The sequence below is a fragment of the Strongylocentrotus purpuratus genome, unplaced genomic scaffold, assembly GCF_000002235.5.
Source record: "Strongylocentrotus purpuratus isolate Spur 01 unplaced genomic scaffold, Spur_5.0 spur5_scaffold_3, whole genome shotgun sequence".
In the NCBI taxonomy this organism is placed as follows: Eukaryota; Metazoa; Echinodermata; class Echinoidea; order Camarodonta; family Strongylocentrotidae; genus Strongylocentrotus; species Strongylocentrotus purpuratus.
Window position 1 is genome coordinate 25909181 of NW_022145609.1, and position 23093 is coordinate 25932273.

General features: G+C 39.0%; 1 protein-coding gene and 1 long non-coding RNA gene across 3 annotated transcripts; one reads left to right on the forward strand and one right to left on the reverse strand.

Annotated features, from left to right (window-relative positions):
• Nucleotides 1–2519: 2519 nt before the first annotated feature.
• Nucleotides 2520–22900, reverse strand: LOC594443 (origin recognition complex subunit 1). The gene is given in 16 exon segments (XM_030996152.1): nt 2520–2771; nt 3362–3398; nt 3845–3932; nt 5014–5183; nt 6054–6173; nt 6785–6934; nt 7816–7923; nt 8674–8845; nt 9479–9580; nt 10683–10792; nt 12925–13526; nt 18688–18958; nt 20641–20745; nt 20748–20830; nt 21535–21644; nt 22735–22900. Coding segments are annotated over 16 exon segments (2499 nt in total). The 5' UTR covers nt 22842–22900; the 3' UTR covers nt 2520–2607.
• On the forward strand, nt 14012–17114 carry LOC115928628. 2 transcript variants are annotated; one of them, XR_004066126.1, is made up of 4 exons: nt 14012–14173; nt 15179–15452; nt 16051–16136; nt 16547–17114. It is a non-coding gene; the product is annotated as an uncharacterized LOC115928628 (long non-coding RNA). The 2 variants fall into 2 exon arrangements; XR_004066125.1 differs by lacking the exon at nt 14012–14173 and having other exon boundaries at nt 15007–15452.
• Nucleotides 22901–23093: the final 193 nt, after the last annotated feature.

Below are 23093 nucleotides of genomic sequence, written 5' to 3' on the forward strand. Positions count from 1 at the left end.
TTGTTCCTAACATTTAAATATCTGAAGTTATAAAAAATTGTTTCAAAATATTAAAGTATAGCCATGAAATTTGAGGACCGTCTGTAAATACACACATCGTAATACAAGAATGCTTTTACTCCAAATACTTCACTTCGCCTCGTCTAGTGTCGAGCGAAGCAAATATTCTCACTTTTAAAATTCAACATGAAATGTTGATTTTCGAAAGTGCAATTGTTATCTATGAACTTGTTTAATCAAGTTTTCAGAAGTTTTAATTTCTTCAATTACTACGAGAGATATAAAGTTGCACATATATTTTCATCTCTAAAATTCAGCAATGGCTACGAGTGAATGTGTATTTGAAAACTCCTCATCTCCTCGACCTGTTGTTGGCAATGATAAATTCTGAGATTTTGCGAATCAACCTGTACTTTGCTTGAACTATGGCATTTTATCATTTTAAAAAGTACAATTTCCTTTAAAATTTCAATAATTGACATCTCAATCATATTTTCATTATTAAAAATGACACATAATGGCTTTTCTGCTGTTTTTGTAAGCTAAATTATCAACAACATCATATTCAATTTTTCATTTTTTACCAAATTGTTAATTTTTTAAAGTACTTAAAACTTCATTGAAGATAATATTTCAGGGTAAAAAATTCACATATATATGAGGTCATAGCTTTCCCTATCCCACCTCCCCCCCCCCACACACACCCAGTTAATAGCACCTTTAAAAATATTTACTTTCACATAAAGATTCTAATGCTGCAGCCATGTACTACCTGCAAAAAATTGTAATTTTAATACTATTTTGCAGTTGGCATTTTGAAAACATAATAATAGGGCCATGTTTCATAAATCTTGTCATTAATAACAAGTTACAATAACTGCTAAAGGGGGTGTAAACTGACTGGGGCGTGGTCTGACTCGGGGGGCCAATCAGGTATAATACGACTACGGACGGGACCGCAGCTGCAATTACGTGCATGCAACATCCGCGAAAATGAAGCGTGAGGAGAACTTCGATCTGTTTCGCGAATGCTGACCATGTAGAGATTAAGTTGCTGACTACCGTTAATCAAGTTCATTTGTTTAGGTGCAGCTGTCCAAAAGGAGATGAAGATGGTGTTCCCCTGTATTCGTCAGTTTACATCCCCTTTCAAAACTAATGAAATTATTTGCATTTGTGTCTGGTATTCCTTAATTACAAGTTTCATGAAACTGGACCCTGGTCCTGTTTCTATCTAAGAATAAAACCAGGAAACCAATGAATGTACTGCTCAAAAGATACTGACTCTTTACTTTTACTACTACATAGTGCTGATGTGTAGATGGGATTTTAATGTAATGTAATGTAATGTAATGGAATGTAATGGAACACAAAGAGTAATCCAACAATCGTGATGAAAGCCCGTCTTTAGTGTTGCAACTATTAGGTATGCGAAGCACCGCTATGACTTTATTTCACGTGAAGCTACATGTATACACATTATGGTCATTTAGTACCAGTATACAATACATCCATACCATTCTAGTTGAAAATAATATCTGCAGTCTACAAGCAATTTAATTTATTTCCACAGGTGCCTTTGACTTGCATTATCAAAACTGGACAAAGTTAAGTCAAAACTGATTTTAGGATATTCAAATATATTTTGGAAATACATGTAGGACACTAAAATTCAGCCCAGCTGAAAATATTTGAAGCCATTGTGGGCTTGACATTCGAGAGGTTTTGTTTTAAGAATAGCTAGAGAATACAAAGAATTCAAAGAAAACCAAGTCGTAGTCTGGATCATTTTTGATGTTGATGATAGTTAATAGTAGTACCAGTAGACTTCAAATCCAGACAGCATTACTTCATGTCTAACAATGACTGTCTGAGAAAGTTCTGGAGCATCTCGACACGTTTGTACCGTTCCCAAAGTGTAATCACTGGGTGCGGCCTGGAAAGTCTTGTATTTTTAAATAGCTAGAGAATACACAAAAACAAAGACACAGATTTTAATCATTAGGGACATTTAGATTTGCATGACGAGAACGTGGACTGCGACATGTGACATCCTTTTAAGGCAATGTGACGTCCTTTTAAGGCACTGGCAGTGACGTCACACTGCCTTAAAAGGGTAGTCCACGTTCCTGTCGTGCAAATCTAAAAGTCCCTATTACTGGTGTTGATGACCGTTATCCACAAGGGACTCCATATCCAGACGGTCCAATTCCATGTCCAACAATGCCGTTCAAGATAACCTGCAGTATCCCTCACGTTTACACATAATGAAGCGTCATTACCGATAACGGAGGTCAATGGCATATTGTACATCTTCTCGCTTCTAGTTCAAATATCTGTGAAATGTCACATGTCTCAACAAGAGCTTCAAATCTGGACAGTTTCGTTTCACGTCCCACAACGGCCGGCTTTGAAAGTACAGAATCTTAACCTCACATTAACACAAGGGGGGTGTTTCACAAAACTGGAGATAAGTGACAAATGACAGTTTGTGTTATAAGCTACCGAAATCCTTGCTTCTGATTGGTTATCAGCAGGTTTGTCACTGATTTTTGCCATTTGTCATTGAGAGAAGGCTTTGTGAAACGGGTCCCAGATGCTGAATCCTCATTTGGTACGGGAGTCCAAGGCATAGCGTACGTCGTCCTGACTGACGTTGAGACGCACTCTCTGTCCCAGTTCATTGGTGCTCGCCTCTAGGAGTAGCAGTCGGGTTGATGCCAGTCTCTTGCACACACCCCACACATCTGATACCGTAGGGGGCAACTGGCCTGAAGTAAAGAATACAAATACAAGGAAAACAGAATGAAGGAAGTATCATATGATCATTTTTCTTTAAAAAATGTACAACTCTCTGTATCTTGTACAGAGCTCTGTAAAGACTTATATGTCTGAGATTGGGGTGAGCAGGTGGACCATTACACCGGGGTTTCCCCTACTCTTATACAAATAGTGCAATAGGTTCTTAACGTGCAAGCCAAGGGTGGTGACTCTCCTGTACAAGGGGCCTCCATTTAACGTCCTATCTGAGGGACGGAGTCTTTTCCACCTGACATAACCTGCGTCTATGAACAAGAGAAGGGGCACGTTAACACACAACGCAGGCTTCAGTCATCCGCCTGGGTGGGAGTCGAACCCGGGATCTTTGGTTCGACAGGCAGACGCTTTACCGACTGAGCCAATCTACTGCAGGAAAAGCAATCCAGAAAGAATTATAAGCCATGTTCTCTCGACAGACGATTCCCATACCAGAGCTCAAGATTAATTTTGATACAAATACATGGACCTACAACTCATAAAATAAGCACTCTCAGTGAGAAAAAAAAACTTGTTTAATTCTCAAATAATTATATTCACTCACCTTCTATCCTGCACAGTGATATGTGTTGTTGTAGAACCTAAAAATGAAAGATAAAGAAAATAAATTTTTTATAAATGTAATGCTTCCTGGGAGAAATTTAAGGGGAAAATAGGGGTAGAATCGGGAAGAAAAAAAAATAGGGGAAAACAAAAATCTGGAAACCGATTTAAATTGGGTAATTATCAGGCCCTGTGTATTCAAGTCATTATTATTCACCATGAACGACCCTGATAAAGCACACAATGAGATATGAGTCAACATGCATGATTTACAGATATTTGGTTTCAAAATATTTAAAAAAACATCATATTTACAATTCATTAATTAACAATAATTCAACGAAAAAACTCAGAAAAAATCAGAAAGGGAAAAAAGAAATAAAGGAAAAAATATGGAGCAAGAAAATAGGGAAGGAAGGGAGAGGGAGTGGAGAAAGAGAAAGGGAGAAGAGAAGGGAGAAAGAGAGATATTGGATGCTCTTACCTCAGCGAATGTAGCTTCCTCTAAACCAGACTGTCTGAACTCTGAGATGACAGCTCTCAAAAAGATTTGCTCCTGCTCTGAAGCTTGCCTAGAAATAAAAAGAAAATACAATGAAAGCTCAATTCATGGTGATAGACCCCAGGGCAGACCAGCCAAGAAATGGTTAGATTGTGTAAAGGCCGATTGTGCTACTAGATGTCTGGGATCCCTCACAGAAGCGACCAGAACGTCACAAGATAGGAAGATCTGGCTTGAGGTCATGAAGCAGAAGCCATCACACATCTCCCAGATGGTGTGGAACAGAAGGCTTAGGTCAAGGTCATTGTAATCAAAATAACATGGCTGATTGAATTTTGTTTAAGAGCTTTATACATTGAATATTTTTATAATCAAATATTTGACCCAGTTAAATCAATTTTCTTTTGCACAAGAGCATTTAATCTGCTTATGGACAATGTGCAGGCTCTAAGCTCTTAAAGATGGCTTTCATTTGCTTTTATAACGATAATGCTATGGAGATTCATTATGTAATAAACATTGCACATAAGACCTGTAGAAGAGGCGTTATTTGTACTGTGAGAGGTAAAGCGATGAGTAATAACAGATTTATATCGGAAACATAAAATAGACACATCTGTTTTATAACAATGACTAGCAAAATCCTAGGAAGAGAAGATGTACATACTCCTAACACCCAGTTCAAGGAGACGGTCAGAGGCTCGCTTTTCTTTTTTTCCGGTTTTGATGAGAACATACCTCAAGACTGTACGATTCTCCTCTCTTTCCATTTTTCTTGTTCTACTCTGTCCTTCTCTACCCCTCTCCTCCAATCTTTCATATATTCTCTGATCAACTTTTCTTTCTTTTTTCTTCTTCCTTCTATTCCTCTTTCTAGTTCCATCTTTCTCTATCTCTTTCTCCTTTTTTGATGACACAGAAGGTTTTTAATGTTTTTAATATTTGTAATATATTTAGATTTTGATGTAATATTTGATTTTTATTTTGTTTTGTTTATTATGATTTATAGTCGTACGTTTTAGTCATTTATATTTTGATCGTTTATTGTGTTGTATATTGACTGAGTAAATTGGACAATTTCAGCTTCCCAGCTGCATATTCTTTTATTGCAATAAACCGAATCAAATCAAATCAAATCAAAATCAACCTACCTCATAGCCACAATCTTGGGTGAACAGAACATCTCGGTAACGGCTGCATCAACCTGAGCCATGCCGACTACTGCCTTCTTCTTGCTCTTACGGGCATGAACCTCGGCGATCTCGGTAGCACGACGACAGATGTCCAGGGCTCGTCTTGCGTCCCCTGAGATAGCAGCCACCTATTAAAGGGACGATCAGATTTTAGAAATATGATTGGATACCTGATATATTTTGTATTAAAGGGATCCGGTAACTTTGTCTCAGATTCTGAAACAAAATTCTGGATTTAGCTCATGCTGCAATGATAATTATATACCTTTATGTTTGTCAGGAACCCCATAACTTTTACAAGCCGATCGCCTGTCTGATTATCAAGATATTTATGATTGCAATTTCAAATTTTGAAAAACGTTTACCAAACGGTTTTCATAACACTACAGTCTATTAGGGAAAACGAGTATAGTAAAACCGGTCACTCAAGTTTTTTCTTTTTTGAGGCACTTATTGATCATTTTGAAGCGCAATTTTTTTAGGGCTTCAATATTACACCATATTACAGACACTGATAACACGTAGGGCCGTGTATCTCAGATTTAACATTGTTATACGATCCCTTTAATTTATTTAGAATCTACAAGCACATGCAGTATGTTTAGGGTCTCAACTGGAAGTGACGAAAAGCAGCAAGATAATAGGGATGTATTTGAATCAGGCTATGGTGATGAGGAATAGAGTTGTTGAACCCTAAATAAATGAAATGAGTAGTATCAGCTATAGTAGTAGAAGTATTATATCTTAAAGTTTGAAGTTCACTCGTTTTTTATGGTCATTTGCATCCTAAACTGTTGTCATTCAGCTGTTAACAGACTAAACCATTGACTGTACGGATAGTGCGGTAGACATCAATGTTGTATGAACTTTATAATTTTACCCCAAAAGAACAAATTTTGTGACATTATCAACAATTTAATTCTCCACAACGTCAGTCTCTGTTGCATCCTTCATTACAAAAATAGATTTGTCTAAACTTCTTTTCTAGACTCTCTTACCTTCCTTGCTGCAAGCTGAACAGCATCTGAATTGAAAGCATCAATGCCCTTGAGACGACTTTCAACTATCTCTTGAAGTTGTTTGTAAGTGTAAGGCTGGAAGGTCATTCGAGTCAGTCCCTACAAAAAACAGAAAATCGATTTGTAAATTCACATGTTGCACTGATAATCAGAGTAACAAACATCTGTTTCTATTGCCCAAAACACAGCAGAAATCTTTTGTTTCACCATAATCTTGAATACATTGACAGAATTCTGATAGATTATAAGTACATCTCTTAATATTAATGAAATGGGCAGTTACAAGATAAAGTATTGTTTTGTGGATGTGTGTAACTAACAGTCCATAAAAACTAATATGACAAAATGGTGCAGTGACCTTCTGGTCAATAGATTTATACAAAACGATAATAAGGTTTAAAGAAAAATGACAAAATCAAACTTCACATACTTTCACTGGATAAAAAATTGAAAGCAGTATGAAGTGTGTTTTACACATTTCAAAAGAGGATAAAAGATGATAAAATTCAGATCTTAAAGACCGTCAATACTACTGGGCCAGAAGGGATTAAACCACCCAGCCAGGTCACTGACAGGTGGCTATCTCATCAACTCAGCTCTCAACTAACATAAGAAAAAGAGGGTCATGGGAGACCAAGAAGCACCAATTGAGGAAGTTTTCTATATAGAGGGAGCAAGTTGCTACAAGTAGGACAGTGGGGCTTTAATACCATTCTGCTGACCACCCTGTTCATCATGATGCGCTCTGGGAGATCCATGGTGTTTGCTATGGCAACAACAATCAGCTGAGCGTTAGGTCTGGTTGGCCAATCAAAGATACTGTACAAAACACCCTGCTTGCGAGTCCATAGCAGATCAAGCTGCAACGAGATTGAAGAAAGGTACAGTCGTTAGCATAGTTCTTATTTAAATACAGTGGAACCTCGTTATAATGAGGTCCTTGTTATATCAGGATAAAGAAAACAAAAGAGAGAGAGGCTACCGGCATTCGCTGTACCCCAAGACCGTCCCCGAATGGAATCATCTAGATGAGCAAACCAGAAACTCACCCGATGTGAAAACTTTTAAAATCAAATTGGACTCATTAGATATTGAAAACCTTGTAGCCGAAGCACACTTCAATATTTAGGCGTGTTTGGCGTTTGACCCTAACCCAATGTACGCGACAACCAAATGCTGGTGATTGTACGTCACTGACAGATCGTCGCCTGGCTGGCAGAAGGGAGTTAGCTCAAATTTCAGGTCAATAATGAAACTTTAAGCAGAAGGGCATTAGCACTAAATGGCCTCAAACTTTTATAAAACTGACTTATTTTCCGAGAAAAAATTGTGACCTTGTTGTACTACAACATTTCTATTAGTCTTTAATGTTTTAAACCAATTTTTGGGACGGAAGGCAGTTTAAATATAAACAAATCTTTAAATGCGAAAAATTTGAAAAGTAGTTTTCGAGTCGCTCGCCCGCTAACAGCCTTCTGCCACCCGGCAGACGAGATACAGATACAAAGTATTTTCATGGTTCCTATCCAAAACTTTGAAACTTTGAAAGGTATCTTCAATTGTGCCCATATAGACCTGTTTACTAATTTTATGCATACTCTTTGAATAAAATTTTCTCTTGACTTTTTACACAGGATTCCTTCCCTCACATTAAATGTACACCATTTCATTAAAAAATACATTTGAGAACGATATTGATCTCAAAGAAAAAGAAATAAAGAATCCTGTGTTAAATATTTACCTCATCTACAATGAGTACTGTTGGCATCTTAGTGGCTTTGTTTGCACTGAAAAGTTTATCTAGTAGAGTAGCTGCATGCTCTGGGGTTGCTTTCTTCCCAGTTAGACTCTAGGAAGGTGAATAAACATAGTAATAATGAATGTATATTAAACTGCATTCACTATGAACATGACGGACAAAGAAAGAGGAAAAAATAAACAGTTTTTCATTCTACCCTCAACAACTGCTGTGGTAGACAAAGGAACATCCCTTCACTGCTATTATGTAAAAATGTGTAGAACAGGTGAATATGCATGTGACACCTGTTCTACACATTTTTACATAACAGCAGTGAAGGGATGTTCCTTTGTCTACCACAGCAATTGTTGAGGGTAGAATGAGGAACTGTATATTTTGTCCTCTTTCTTTGTCCGTCATGTTCATAGTGATTTATATTGAAGAAATCAGATTTACTCTCAAGTAGTATCTAACATGAAATAAGGATATAATGAGATGAACGCATTTAAGTACAACTTCTTGATGCAGTGTTAACAAATAATTACAAAATACTGATTTATATGTGATATCTAAAAAGGAATCATATTTTTCCAAAACAGTTTCAAATAAAATTTCTAAATTATCTTTCTTTGATTTAACAATTTATGTGATCTAATGATGATGATTTATGTATTGCAAAACACCATTTTTGAGGTCTTACTACGACAATTAACTCATAGATTTATGGTGCTTTTTTTTTTTTTTTTTTTTTTTTGCTTTTATTCCCAGGTAATTAAATGTACCAATTACAATTGCAACAATGTTGCAAGTTCAATAGTATAAACAAAATATATATATATATATATTCATATTCCAAGATACCTTAATAATGTGAACATATGCCTGATGAGGGTTGGTTAGTCTCATTCCATTGACCTCCACACATTTGAACTTGGGTATATCTTTCGATTCAGCATCTTGCTTCAGCCAATGAAGCACCTCCATGACTGTAGCCGTCTTGCCTGTGCCCGGCACGCCAGAGATATACATGCAGCTGGAGAACGAATATGAAGATTGGTTAACAAACTTCGATTTCATTATCTTTAATAGTTTAATCTTAATATTCTTACTTGTCCCTCTATTATAACTTTGCTTCTTATCCCTCAAAGATTCTTTCATCATTTCCTGTTTTCTCTGCTTTCTTATCTATTTCGAGTGCTGATCAGTCTCTTTTCTGATATACTTTTTTTCCTGTCATCGGTTTTTTACTACTTGTAAACATTCTCATCCCCATCTCCACCGACCAAATGATTTTTAAATACAGAATTATACAAAAACCCTCTTATCATTTCTTATTCTCCTTTCCAATGTCTTGACTGTCTCATTTCTCTCAACCTCCTTAACTGCACCTCTATAATTGCTAAATCCCCCTTTTTGAGTAAGAACATTGGGAAAAAATTGGGAAAAAAATAGGGCAAAATAGGGAAGAATAGAGAAAATAAGGGGGAAATAGGGAAATCAGGATAAAATCAGGAAGAAAAAAAAATCTGGTAAAAAAACAAAATTTAAAAAAATCAGGATTTTTTTTTTTTTTTTAATCGGGAAGAAAAGAAAAAATTAGGAAAAAATCAGGAAAAAATCAAAAAAAAATCAGGTATTTTATCAGGCCTGACTATTATGGACTTACCCTCCTGTACCATCTAATAGTTTTGACTTGACGAAAGAGAAGATGTCAGCAAACTCTTGATCTCTACATGGGAGACTGTCTGGTACTGCTGAGACATGCAACCTTCACAGCAAACGGAAGTAACAAGAAATCAAATCAATCTGGATTTATATAGCGCTTGATACAAAATACTGTCTCTATAGAGTACTGAAGCTGTGACGTCATAAAAATAAATTTTTAGAATTTCCCAATTTTTTCTTCATTTTCCGAAAGAGCATCAAAAATAATGTCCAATGTCGAAAGCCTATTGAATATGTTAACTATTGGCTGAGATATGACTATCTGAATGAATGGATGTCCTATGGGAACTGGCTCCTGATGGTTAGGAGCCAGAGCATATAACACTGAGTTTCTATGGGAAATATATTTATTCAGATGGTCACATCTCAGCCAACAGTTAACATATTCAATTGGTTTTCGACATTTGGATATCATTTTTTATGCTCTTTCGGAAAATGAAAAAAAAATTGGGAAATTCTCAAAATAGATTTTTTATGACGTTACACTTCACCACTCTATTAAAGCTCTTTACAGATATCATTATCACCCCTCTAATCGTGTTCATGCAGTGTCCATTATCTCCATTTCCTGGGGATAATTCTGACCAACCATGTGGTCATTCATCACAAAGACTTTCCTCATCCTACCTGCTCCCTATTTCTCTCCAGGGTAAGGAGTGGCAAATGTAGATTAATTCCTTGCCAAAAGACATTAGTGCCATGTCGGGGATCAAACCCATGACCTTTGCATTAACAGTCAAGTGCTCAAACCACTTGACTATGACACCTCCACATATAATGCCTGAGAGATTCTGTATCTAGCATGTTGAGCTAATCAACCGCATAGTTATAACCAGAGATTCTGGTGCATAGTTATTCATAGTATTGCATATTCATAACCAGTTTGGTTTTATAAACATTAACATAAAATAAAAGCGAAAAGAATGGGCTGCTATGAAATGAAACGTGAGCCATACCTTTTAAGATGATATTAGTAATCATTTGAAGAATAACTACGGAAAATTGTTAATGCTCTTATGTATTTCTTTTTGACAATCTGTGCATCTATAAAAAGGATGCTAATAGGTTTTTAAAATTGCATTCGTCTTCAATATTCATATTACAAATAACTCTAGCAACCAAAAGATAATGAGAGTTTCTCCTACCTGACTCGTGCATGCTCCAGAGGCTGTGAAGGGGTCTTACAGGGGGTTGATCTGCTATGAATACCAGGGGTTGCATCTTTCTTTGAAAAGTTTCTCTTCTTGCCGATAATCTGTAAAAAATGAAAAGAATTTTGATACTAGTCTAATACGACAGTGATAGGAATATTCAGTAAAGTTGGCAGATTTGACTTCAAGGGCACCATTCACACAGTGCAAATTTGGAAAGGAGAGGTTCTCACAAGGAAAACTCTGATTTGGTTGACAACAGGTGCTGATAAACACGTACTCCAAGCAAAGTGTTTGTGATTTTTTTCTTCTATTGATTCAAAACAAAGATTACCTCTCATACGTCACAAAGGGGGCCCGGGAGAGAGGAGGAGAGGGGGTAGGAGAGGGGGAGAGGAGAGGAGGAGAGGGGGGAGGAGAGGGGAGAGGAGAGGGGGGAGAGGAGAGGAGAGGGGGAGAGGAGAGGGGGAGAGGAGAGGAGGAGAGGAGAGGAGAGGGGGGAGAGGAGAGGGGGAGAGGAGAGGAGAGGGGAGAGGAGAGGGGGAGAGGAGAGGAGAGGGGGAGAGGAGAGAAGGATAGGAGAGGGGGGAGGGGAGGAGAGGGGGAGAGGAGAGGAGGAGAGGAGAGGGGGAGAGGAGAGGGGGAGAGGAGAGGAGGAGAGGAGAGGAGGAGAGGAGGAGAGGAGAGGGGGGAGAGGAGAGGAGAGGGGGAGAGGAGAGGGGGAGAGGAGAGGAGAGGGGGAGAGGAGAGGGGGAGAGGAGAGGGGGAGAGGAGAGGGGGAGAGGAGAGGGGGGAGGGGAGGAGAGGGGGAGAGGAGAGGGGGAGAGGAGAGGAGAGGGGGAGAGGAGAGGGGGAGAGGAGAGGAGGAGAGGAGAGGGGGAGAGGAGAGGAGGAGAGGAGAGGGGGAGGGGAGGAGAGAGGGGAGGAGAGGGGGAAAGGAGAGGGGAGAGGAGAGGAGGAGAGGAGAGGAGGAGAGGAGAGGGGGGAGAGGAGAGGAGAGGGGAGAGGAGAGGGGCAGAGGAGAGGGGGAGAGGAGAGGAGAGGGGAGAGGAGAGGGGGAGAGGAGAGGAGGAGAGGAGAGGGGGAGAGGAGAGGGGGAGAGGAGAGGAGAGGGGGAGAGGAGAGGGGGAGAGGAGAGGGGGAGAGGAGAGGGGGGAGGGGAGGAGAGGGGGAGAGGAGAGGGGGGAGAGGAGAGGAGAGGGGGAGAGGAGAGGGGGAGAGGAGAGGAGGAGAGGAGAGGGGGAGAGGAGAGGAGGAGAGGAGAGGGGGAGGAGAGGAGGAGAGGAGAGGGGGAGGGGAGGAGAGAGGGGGAGGAGAGGAGGAGAGGAGAGGGGGGAGAGGAGAGGAGAGGGGGAGAGGAGAGGAGGAGAGGAGAGGGGGAGAGGAGAGGGGGAGGAGAGGGAGAGGAGAGGGGGAGGAGAGGGGGAGAGGGGGAGGAGAGGGGGAGAGGGGGAGGAGAGGGGGAGAGGGGGAGAGGAGAGGAGAGGGGGAGAGGAGAGGGGGAGAGGAGAGGGGAGAGGAGAGGGGCAGAGGAGAGGAGAGGAGGAGAGGAGGAGATGAGGGGAGAGGAGAGGGGGAGGAGAGGGGGAGGAGAGGGGGAGAGGGGGAGGAGAGGGGGAGAGGGGGAGAGGGGGAGAGGGGGAGAGGAGAGGAGAGGGGGAGAGGAGAGGAGGAGACGAGAGGGGGAGGAGAGAGGGGGAGGAGAGGGGGAGAGGAGAGGGGGAGAGGAGAGGGGAGAGGAGAGGGGCAGAGGAGAGGAGAGGAGGAGAGGAGGAGATGAGGGGAGAGAAGAGGGGGAGGAGAGGGGGAGGGGAGGGGGAGAGGGGGAGGAGAGGGGGAGGAGAGGGGGAGAGGGGGAGAGGAGAGGGGGAGAGGAGAGGGGGAGAGGAGAGGGGGAGAGGAGAGGGGGAGAGGAGAGGGGGAGAGGAGAGGGGGAGAGGAGAGGGGGAGAGGAGAGGGGAGAAGAGAGGTGAAGAGGAGAGGGGGAGAGGAGAGGGGGAGAGGAGAGATGAAGAGGAGAGGGGAAGAAGAGAGGGGGAGACGAGAGGGGGAGAGGAGAGGGGGAGAGGAGAGCAGGAGAGGAGAGCAGGAAAGGAGGAGAGGAGAGGAGGAGAGGGGGAGAGGAGAGGAGGAGAGGAGGCGAGGAGAGGAGAGGGGAAGAGGAGAGGGGGAGAGGAGAGGAGAGGGGGAGAGGGGGAGACGGAACAGGTAAGCAATAAAACCATTATTTACTCACTTGTGGTGTAGATTTTAATGAAGCTGACATTTTCCTCTTCTTTAGTGTTTTGAAGTTCTCCTCCTCATCCTCCTCCTCATCTTCATCCTCCTCCTCTTCATAATATGTCAACTTCCTCCTCCTGGGTGTGGATGCATTATTTTTCTGCTTCACGCTCTCCTTCAGACAGCTCTGGGTCTTCCTCAATGATTCAACCTTGGATGGTCGACCAACTCGACCTCCAACGGTCTTTGGTGTCTTTACCACCTTGGACTTCTGAATGGGAGTGGTAGGCAGTTGCTTCTTTGATGTTGACTTGCTTTGTGCTTTTGTTTCCTTGGCAACGCTCATCTTGGGAGTTGGTTTTATTAGTCGTCCTCCACGAGTCATCTTCTCTTCCATCTCCAAGCCCTCAAGAACTTTAGGTTTGATTCCAATGAGATTTATTCTACCACCCGAACGACTGACACTGCCAACTTTCCAGGATTCCTTCTTTGTTGATACTGCAGGCTTCTTGGAATGGCTCTTCTTTGTTTGTTTCCATGGCGACATGTCGTCATCAGATGAAAACATATCCCATACTTCGTCCGCAGTGAAGGTTTGATTTCTCCTAGGTGTAAGACCTGATTCAAGATGCAAGGGGAAAGAAAGAATTGAGAGGTATTTTCATTGGAAGCAAGTATGGTCCTTTAAAAATTACAGCTTATAAAGACAGGTATTTGAAAAGACACAAATCAAGAAAGTGTTAAGTTCTCTTCAAGCTCATCAAACCTTCACATTCTTAAAGAAAGGGGCGAGTTCTGGTAAAAAAAAGAAAATGAATTCTCACAGAATCAAACGAAACTTACACTGAATGTTCAAGATTACAAAAAAATGTCATTTGCCAAACAATTTTGGTAGAAAATGTATACTGACTGAGTAATGAGCATTAAAAGATTGGAAATCAAGGTTAGTAGCCCCGACACCATTTGTGGAGTCCCATTTACATCTTTCTGTGTACAGTGCTTGTTACTTTACCAAGACTGGGCCAAATTTATTATGATCTTGATGACTCCTGGGGGGTGTTTCATCAACTAAAATCGATTTCGATTTTAAAAATCAATTTAAGGCCGAATCAGTTTTAGCTTAAAACCGATACGTGTGAGCTGTTTCATCAAATCGATTTTAAGCTAAAATAGATTTTTAGGTGTCTGCAATCAAGGCTAGTCAATTTGGGGTAAATCGATCACAAAATTGCTTGCTAAACTACTGCCAGAGAGTCCTTGAAAAAGTAAGTAAATTCCGTTTTTCTTTCAAAATATTAATTCTGTTGATAAAAAATCTTTTATTTTGGAAGAAGAAAAGTGTTCCTGTCATTTTTATAGAATTACATTTGTGTTTAACTGAACAAAACTTTAGATAGACTAATATCAATTGATATCACCCCCAACTGGGCTAAAAAGTGGACGAATTGCACTGGTTCAATAATTTCAGTCCCATTCATATAAATTCATGCAGGTTCAATAGGAATTTTCTACCGACGGTTAGGGCAGGTACAAACTCATTAATCTAGTTTATTCTTGCAATAGTCTTGGGGTTATATACAATATACAGGCCTAGGGCCTCTATTCTAGGGCCTAGATCTAGGCCTAGATCTATCTATTTTTTTAGCGGCCCTTGTCTTGTTTTTGTTGATAATAAAATTAAAAATCAACAGACAACAGGATCATTGTTTTGACGTTAATATTTTATGAAGAAGAAGATTAGTCTGGACTCTAGAGAGTAGATGGTCTAGAGTGTTGCTGTTAGACCCAAGTTACATTTAGATCTAGTCTAGATGTAGACCTCTAGACTCTAGATTTAGTCTAGGTCTAGATCTAAGTTCTCGGCCTAGATCTAGATCTACTTGATAATGATACTTGATACTAGATCTAGGGAAGATGTAGACCTAGCCTCTCCAACTATTACTAGGTCTAGATCTAAGGCTCTAGCATACTGCAGTCTGCAGCTCTCTTCTGCTGGACTAGTCCTACTCCTAGATGTGGACCTATAATCTAGTCTAGACTAGAGCCGAGGTCTACTGGGAGTTGCTCAGTTGGGTCTAGATCTAGTCTAGGCCTATACCTACTAGCGCTACAGTAACAAGTTGGATTGTAGACTAGTCTAGTAGGCCTAGGTCCAGGCATATTAATATTAAAATTAGGTCTAGATCTATTACTCAGTAGACTATTAGGGTCACTAAGCCTTAGGCTCCCTATATTATTTTTTTTTTTCTTAATTTCATTTTTCTTTTAAGAGTCAGACTCAAAGATGGAGTGGACCTCAAGACTCAAAAGTTCTCTTCTGCCGTGTCTCTACTCTCTACAGTCTTGGACTTCTCATTCTACTACTAATTTCTACCTCGGCCTCTGGCTCAATAAGGAAAGGGTTTGGATATGCAGAATGTACTCAAACTCAATGTCTAGGTGTACAGCTATAGACTCTAGACTAGATCCTACTGTGCTAAGCGGCCCTGTGAAGTGATCTTTTTACTAGTAAAAATTGCACACCAATATTTAAACAAGTGAAAGGTAAGTTTTTTTGTGTGGTTCTTCTAGACCTAGACCCTACATATAAATAAATTAATAAATTGTTGTTGAGGGTGTAATCTTGATTTTCATTACATTTTCTACGTACAATCACAAACTGATAAATCCATGTAAGGAGAAGTCAACCATGGCATGTCTAAATCAAAGATAAATTACTACGTCAGCCAGACTGATAAATATTACAAATAATAGGGCAGCAATTAATGTATAAAAATGTGATTGAACAAATTGTTATGAGCATATATGTATGATGTAAGCTGTTTGTTATTTACCAGCTGAGGTATATCTTTCCCTTTTACTCACGACAGGGGAATGTTCATTGAGTGTACAACATTGTTTGGTCCAAGAGTAGGGTAACCGAGATCAAGATTAGACTCCATAGTCAATCTTGCAAATGTCTAAAACTTTCAATGTGGTTGGTAACAATGTGTGGGACCAAATTCATGTAAATTGCTATTGTAATTACTGATAAAAATGAACTTATGTTCTGTTGAACACATTAGATACAATGACAAATATTTTTCTGGAAAATAGATGTGCTCTCTTCATCACAATTATGTATCTCTGTTTTAAATCTTAGGTTGCAAAATAAAGAGCTATGGCATCTTCATGTACTGCTAGTTCATGACATATGGACTTTATTGTCCATCTCTTCAAATTGAAAAGGTAAGCAGTATCAATTACCATGATTGGTCTTATCAGCATGTTCTGTGCCTGCCATTGTTGTCATACCTCTACAGCAGTCATTAAAAATGAAAAGACATTAGTCAGTACATTTTTCATAATCCTTGTAAGAAGTCTAAAACCCATATTAACCATTCTGTTGTATAAAAAGTACACAAATGGTTATGAAAGGATTTTTTTTCTCCAAAGCAAACAATCATTTATCTTCTATAACTAAAACTACTTTTGTCTCAATTTTTTTAAAGAATATTTTGTATTCTTCTTCTTTATTTATTTAGCAATTAAAGTATTTGAAATAAGCATGAATACAAAAGTTGAAGATGGGTTGAAAAATTGCACTAGTATTTACTAATTGATTCATTTTTTTCCATAACTTTAAATTCTGATTCTAGACTGCAGAGCCTGAATTACCTGCAACGTTATGCTTCCTATGAAACATCAGCCAGCCCACAGATAGAAGCTCCCTTTTCCAGCTTTAAGCAAGAGAGACCACAATGAGATACAGATCTTGGTATCATGGACTGGTCACTTTTACAACCAACACTACTTGTAAAATAAGATTTACAAATTAATTCCTAAGCTATTTCAAAGCTGATAGAAAAGAATTGATGATTAATTTCATATAGACAAACTATTGTATCAAGAAAATCACATTCTCACCGACTGCGTGACCTAGCTAGATGACAATGTATATCATCCATAGATTAACAAACATATGAGTAACAGAAATATTTGTGACAAGTATTACTCTTTTAATCTCCTTAAAAGTAACTCGAATATAGAGTGGCAGATATCAGCTGCAGTAGTTTTAACAACTGGCTGATACTTTCATAGTAGCACTTTCATTTGTGTCTTTTAAAATGTTCTTATTGTATCCCTTGAATGTATTTGCTATGCTCATCATTTACAAAACGTAGATTTCATTCATTAAAGCATAAGCATATTGATTAGACATTAAAATCTGTGTTAATTTTATTTTGTATGTATTTTTTGTCTTTTAAGAAGATAAAAGGGGGGGGGGATGAATAGATGAGATTGTACGCTAGCGCATGGTGATAATTATTACATGATGATAAAGAGCAATGATGTGATTCAATAATGGTGTGTTTGTTTGCTGGTGAGTATTCAAATATCCCAGTAATGATCTTGTTATAAGTTAGTGTTTATTTATTCATTTTTGTTCTTTATTTATTTTTGTGTGGGAAAGGGGGGGGGGGTGTTTATATGAAGAAACAAAATTACTTTGAAAGGGGCGGCAAGCTAAGCGTTGTGATGGGAGTGTCATTTTATTTTAATGAAAGAGAGAGAGAGAGAGAGAGAATATGAACGGAGTAAGGACACATAATTTTAAGCACATATGGTTAAACAAATATAGAGAAGGGGGCACATAACAAAATGGAAAAGGGGCACTTCTAAGAAGAAAACATAAGAAGTTATTAGAAATAACATGAGGAACTTTAAAACAAAGAGAAACGGGACAAACTACATAAAGGAAAAGTGCACTTTTAATAAACAAAGGGTTGTTAATCAGATGTAAAAGGGGCACTTCAACCCTATCTAGCATGGGTTATTTTTAAAAACTGCATAGCCTGGGGGCACTTCTAAGCAGTGACAGATGTAGAGAGCCCGGGCCCCCTCCCCTGGGAAAAATAACGTGTTACGTTAACTCTACCTTTTTTTGGAGATGGGCCCCCTCCCCTGGCGCTCAAGGGGGGTGGGGGGTGCGATTGTTAACATTTTTCGAGGGCCCCCCCCAAAAAAAAAAACAGTGCTCACCCAACCCCCTTACCCCACAATGAGCGAATTATCGGCCGGCTGTTTCGCTGCTAAGTATCGTCTCACGAATTGGGCGTCCTCCCGTGCCGCCGGCTGGATAAGGCCCCCCCCCCCCTCCCAGGCTAGATTGGGTTAAGGTGAAAACGGGCCGCCCATGTATTTTTGAAGAAAAAATGGGCCATTGTGCTCCCCCCCCCCCCCCCCCCACCAGAGTGCCAAATTTGGTATTGATCATGCCTTACTATATGAACAAAGATTTGTTCCCCCCCCCAAAAAAAAATTGCCATTCATTTTTAACAGGATTCTTCATTTTCAGATGTATGAAGCTAGCCGACACTTATGCCTTTAAAACCATTGAATGCTGAACATAGCATATCAATAATGCAAAGACTAAGGATAAAATTGATTTAAAATTGATATGGATCACACTCTAAGTTAAAATCGATTTTAAGGCCAAAATCGATTTTATTTATTTAGTGAAACTGCTGCTAAAATCGAAATCAATTTTAGGCCCTTAAAATCGATCAAATTGATTTTAGATCGATTTTAGGGCTTTAGTGAAACACCCCCCAGAACTTTGCAGTACACACCAATACTTACATGCTACATGATCCACTTTCTCTGATCCATTCCACACCTTTTCTTTCACAATGCAATCGGATGACCAGAACTCACCTTTATCTTCAATAGACAGAATCATTTTGGAATCAAAATTTTAAGATTCCATTTAATGTTTCAACTGGAAGAATAGTCTTACCTTTATTCACTGGCTTCAAATTCACTTTTTGAGAGCTCTTCTTGACCACTTTCTTCACTTCCTCCTCTTCTTCTTCTGAGTCCTCCTCCTCTTCTTCTTCGTCCTCCTCTTCCTCTTCTTCTTCTTCTTCTTCTTCTTCTTCTTCTTCACTCTCAGGTTCAATAAGAGGTGTCACAGTGGTTACATTGATGCCATAGCGAGCATACAAGACTGGTATCCCTTGGTTTTCCTTCTCATCTGGTGGATCGCTGTCAACTTCTACTGTCTCAACCTGTGAGTATATCAATGCGATAAATTCACTTACTGTTAGGCCTGTAAACGATCATCAGATCAGGGGCCGATCTTGAGCCGATCAGGTGAGATTGGATAATAAATTCTGATCGCTGATCAATAAAAATGATCGGATAGCCCAAGACTTGAAAATTTTCGGCAATTATAAAAAATATTTAAAAAATCTGCTGATTATTTTTGCCGATACAGATCACAGGTGCGAGGGTGTCGCTCCGATCTTTCGATCCGATCAAATCATCAAAGCCCCAACTTACAGGGTTACTTACTGCTATATATATATATATATATACAAGAAAGAGTATTTAAACAAATTAATTCTTGCCTTGCCTTGTACTTGCAAGTTGTTTTCATATTAGGAATGGTGTAGTACAATATTCATGTCGACCAAGCACTATTCAAAATAGTAAAGTTTCTAATGAGAAAATTTAGCGTTGAAGATTGATATAAACGTTGTTTAAAAATAAATTCAACTACCTGTATGCTGTGGCAATGGAGTGTTTAATATCAATAAGAGATTAATACAAATTTCTACATCATCATTATCATTTACTAAAGTCAGCATTTGGCCTTTTACGAGGGGTTACTGACTTTCGGGCCACAATGAAACTCCCTCCATGTTTTCTTGTCTTGAGCATTCTCTTCGCTTGGACCAACCAAACGACTTTCTTTCTTTACTAAATCTTTCTATGTAATCTTAGGTCTTCCATTCCCTCTTATACCATCCACGTCCAGATCATCCCATGCTCTTTTCATAGGTTCATCATCTTCCCTTCTCAACACATGACCCAACCGTCTCAATTCACTTCTCTTTTACCACTTCCACCAAAGTTTCTTCCAGGGGGGCATTTCACAAGCCTTTTTTCAACGACAAATGACAAAAATCAGTGACAAATCTGCTGATAACAAATCAGAAGCAAGGGTTTCAGTAGCTTATAACAAAAATTGTCATTTGTCACTGATGAAAAGTTTTGTGAAACGCCTCCCAGACCTAACCCTTTCCATGAGCTCACTTGTGTCCTATCTATCCGAAATTTAAAAAAAAAAGAGAACACAAATCAGCTCATTGGAAGGTCTGGGAGAACCTGTGATGGAAGTAATAAAGAGAAGTGGATTGAGATGGATGGGTCATGTGTTGAGAACGGAAGATGATGAACATTTGAAAAGAGGATGGGGGTAATTGACTCAGATTTCTCCAAAAACTGCTTATTCAACATCATTCTTTGTTATTTTGGTTACAGTTTTCATAAGGGTTGCCTATAACAATGATTTCTCACTATGACTTATTGGTATAAGATCAGGGAGGTGTTTCACAAAGATCCTTAGTTGAACTTATCTCTAAGTTAGAATTTACAATTATGGAAAGCCGTTAGCATCATTGAAAATATTTTGTAAAAGTTATTTTAAAAGGCATAAAATGTTGATTTAAATCATTCATATTTTATATTGTCAAGGAGATTTCATGTTCTTGATGTGGAATTTATGAAAAGTCTAAAATACTTGAATTTTTGCTTTGAAAGTATTTTATTTTAAGGCTACAAATGGCTCTCCATAATATTTAGGTCCAACTTAGAGTTAAGTTCGAATCTGGGTCTTTGTGAAACACCCCCCAGTAGCCTTGCTAAAGACTACCAAGCTCTATAGGAGGAGACAATGTCAACCTACCACACATTTTCCAATAATGGTCTCTGCATCGATCTCCACATCTGTAGACGCTCCTTTAGACTGGTTGTATTTGTAGATCTCCCTGGAGAGGGGCGCTGAGGGCAGCTTCGGGCAATTGTCTTGGGCAATTCTGAGGGGCGCATATACCACTGGACCTTGGCCCTACGAGGGTCATCGGTATCCTCTTGTCCTATGGCAAGGGAGAGAGAGGAGGGAAATGAATTACTGATTACACCTCTTGTTATCTCATTCCCCAGATGTCATTGACTTTGACAATGATCATAGAATTAAGTTTACCTTGATAAAATAATAGTCTCATATAAAATGAAAACAAACTATAATATAATCCATATTGATAACTTGGTAACTTGTAAGAATAAAGAGCTGGTTTACAAAAATTTTATTCAAATCTGAACATCTAATCCATTCATATTCATACATACAGTTGTATAACCCTTAATTTCCCAAGGGCAGATATCCTTAGATCTTATGGAATATTTATAGGGCTAGATGGCAAGACTCTAAACAGAGTTCTTATACCAGTCATACATTTTATGACTTCCTATACTTCCTATTATCAGGGGTGATAGCGAGCACTAAAAAAAAATAGGTTTTTTGTTTTCCCCTCAACCACGCCCCCCTTGAGTAAAAAAATTGAGGAAAAATAAAGGAAAAATAGGGGAAAATAGAGAAAATAAGGGGAAAATAGGGAAAACAGGGATAAAATCGGGGGGGGGGAAGAAAAAAAAATTGGGGGGAAAAAAATCAGGAAACCGATTCAAATTAATTAATTATTAGGCCTGCATTTTGCAACTTAAATTTTAAAAAATAACAATAAGGTACATGTACATGTACTGTAGCCAGGAATTAAGAGTAGAAAGAGTCAATACCTACCATTATCAAAGAGGTCTTCAATAAGAGCCACAAAACTCTCATCTGATTCCCCTTCTATGAGGACATGGTCCCCCACTTTGATTACACCAATTCCTGGAAGATGGAATCCTCTGCAAAATAGTGAAAGAAAATTAATTGAGATCTTTAGTGAAAGTGCATTTGTCACAGCTAGTATCAGTATCATAATAAATCAGTTACATAAAACACACAGTCTGTGAAGTTAAAAACACAGATCATGTAGACCCTAATGTTTTAATGAAGGAAAAATCAAGTCATGATATTCATTTGTTGTACTACTTCTAGGCCTAGATCTACATACATGTAGCAAAAACTGCAGAAAATCACTCAGTAAAAATAAAATTAATTCAGCAAGAGAATAATCAATTGAGTATGGTCTGGAATGGTACGTCTTCCCATGTGTTTGTGAGATGACATCATTGTTCAATGGATTACTTAAAACAAATATCCATTTAAAGGGACTTGGTAAATATTTTCAGATGAGAGAAAATGGTGCTTACTTTAGTGACTTCAATGCTAGTACATGTACAAGTTATGATAATCTGAAAGTTTGATGAAAACAGACCATTATTTATTATTTTTTATATTCAATTTAAGTGGCTGTCGCAAATTATGGAAGTCTTCCCACTGTTCTAACTCTAACTCTAGTCTAAACAGTTCTACGCAAGTATCCAAAAAAGCTAGTAAAGTGAACCTGTCAAGTAAAAATCCAACGCCAACCCACCACGTCATAATCCGGCCATCTAAATAAATTAAAAAGACATAAAAATTAAAGATTGAGACTGATCGAGAGTTAACTCCGGGAAGCTCCGACCCCGATGCCTTTGGCATCGGCGTCCGTCAGATGCTTCCCGGAGTTAATCGAGAGTGATTGAGACTCTGACTCTGAGATTATCATGATTATTGAGAGTTTGGAACTGAATTAGGGTCTATACTCAGCCTAGTCTATAGTCTATACTCAACGTAGATCTATGTAGGTCTACAACTTCGTTACAACATAGATGTAGACTCTACATGTAGACTAAGCCTATCCAAAAGTGCATGAATGCCACAAAGTCAACAAAGAGGAAGGAAAAGAAAGAGACTCACATTGTCACAGTCACACTCAGTCACACTCATTCTCTCTCAAACTCCATTTTTTTTCAGTCAAATTAATATTGTAAACACTGACTCAGTACTCACTCATAATGTTTATTACAGCGTCGTTTTGCTTTCCCGTTACTTTTGGCTGATCCGATCCATGCAAATCCTTTCTCCCTTCTCATTCTTTGTATTCTGTCTGCAGACATCTTGTAACCTCGAAATAATGGCATAAAATGTGACACACAAAGTTCAGCTGAGCTGATAATAAAGTTGATAACAAAGTTGGGTTTACGTTTCGCGCGACACGTATCACGTGTGTACATAATAAAGCATAGTCTTTCATTAGACGGTCTTATTAAAAAAAATGTAATATTGTTAATTTTAAGCTACAAACAATTCGCTTTTAGTACAATTCTATTTTTTTTTGATTAATTTATATCTTTAAATCAATAAAAGAT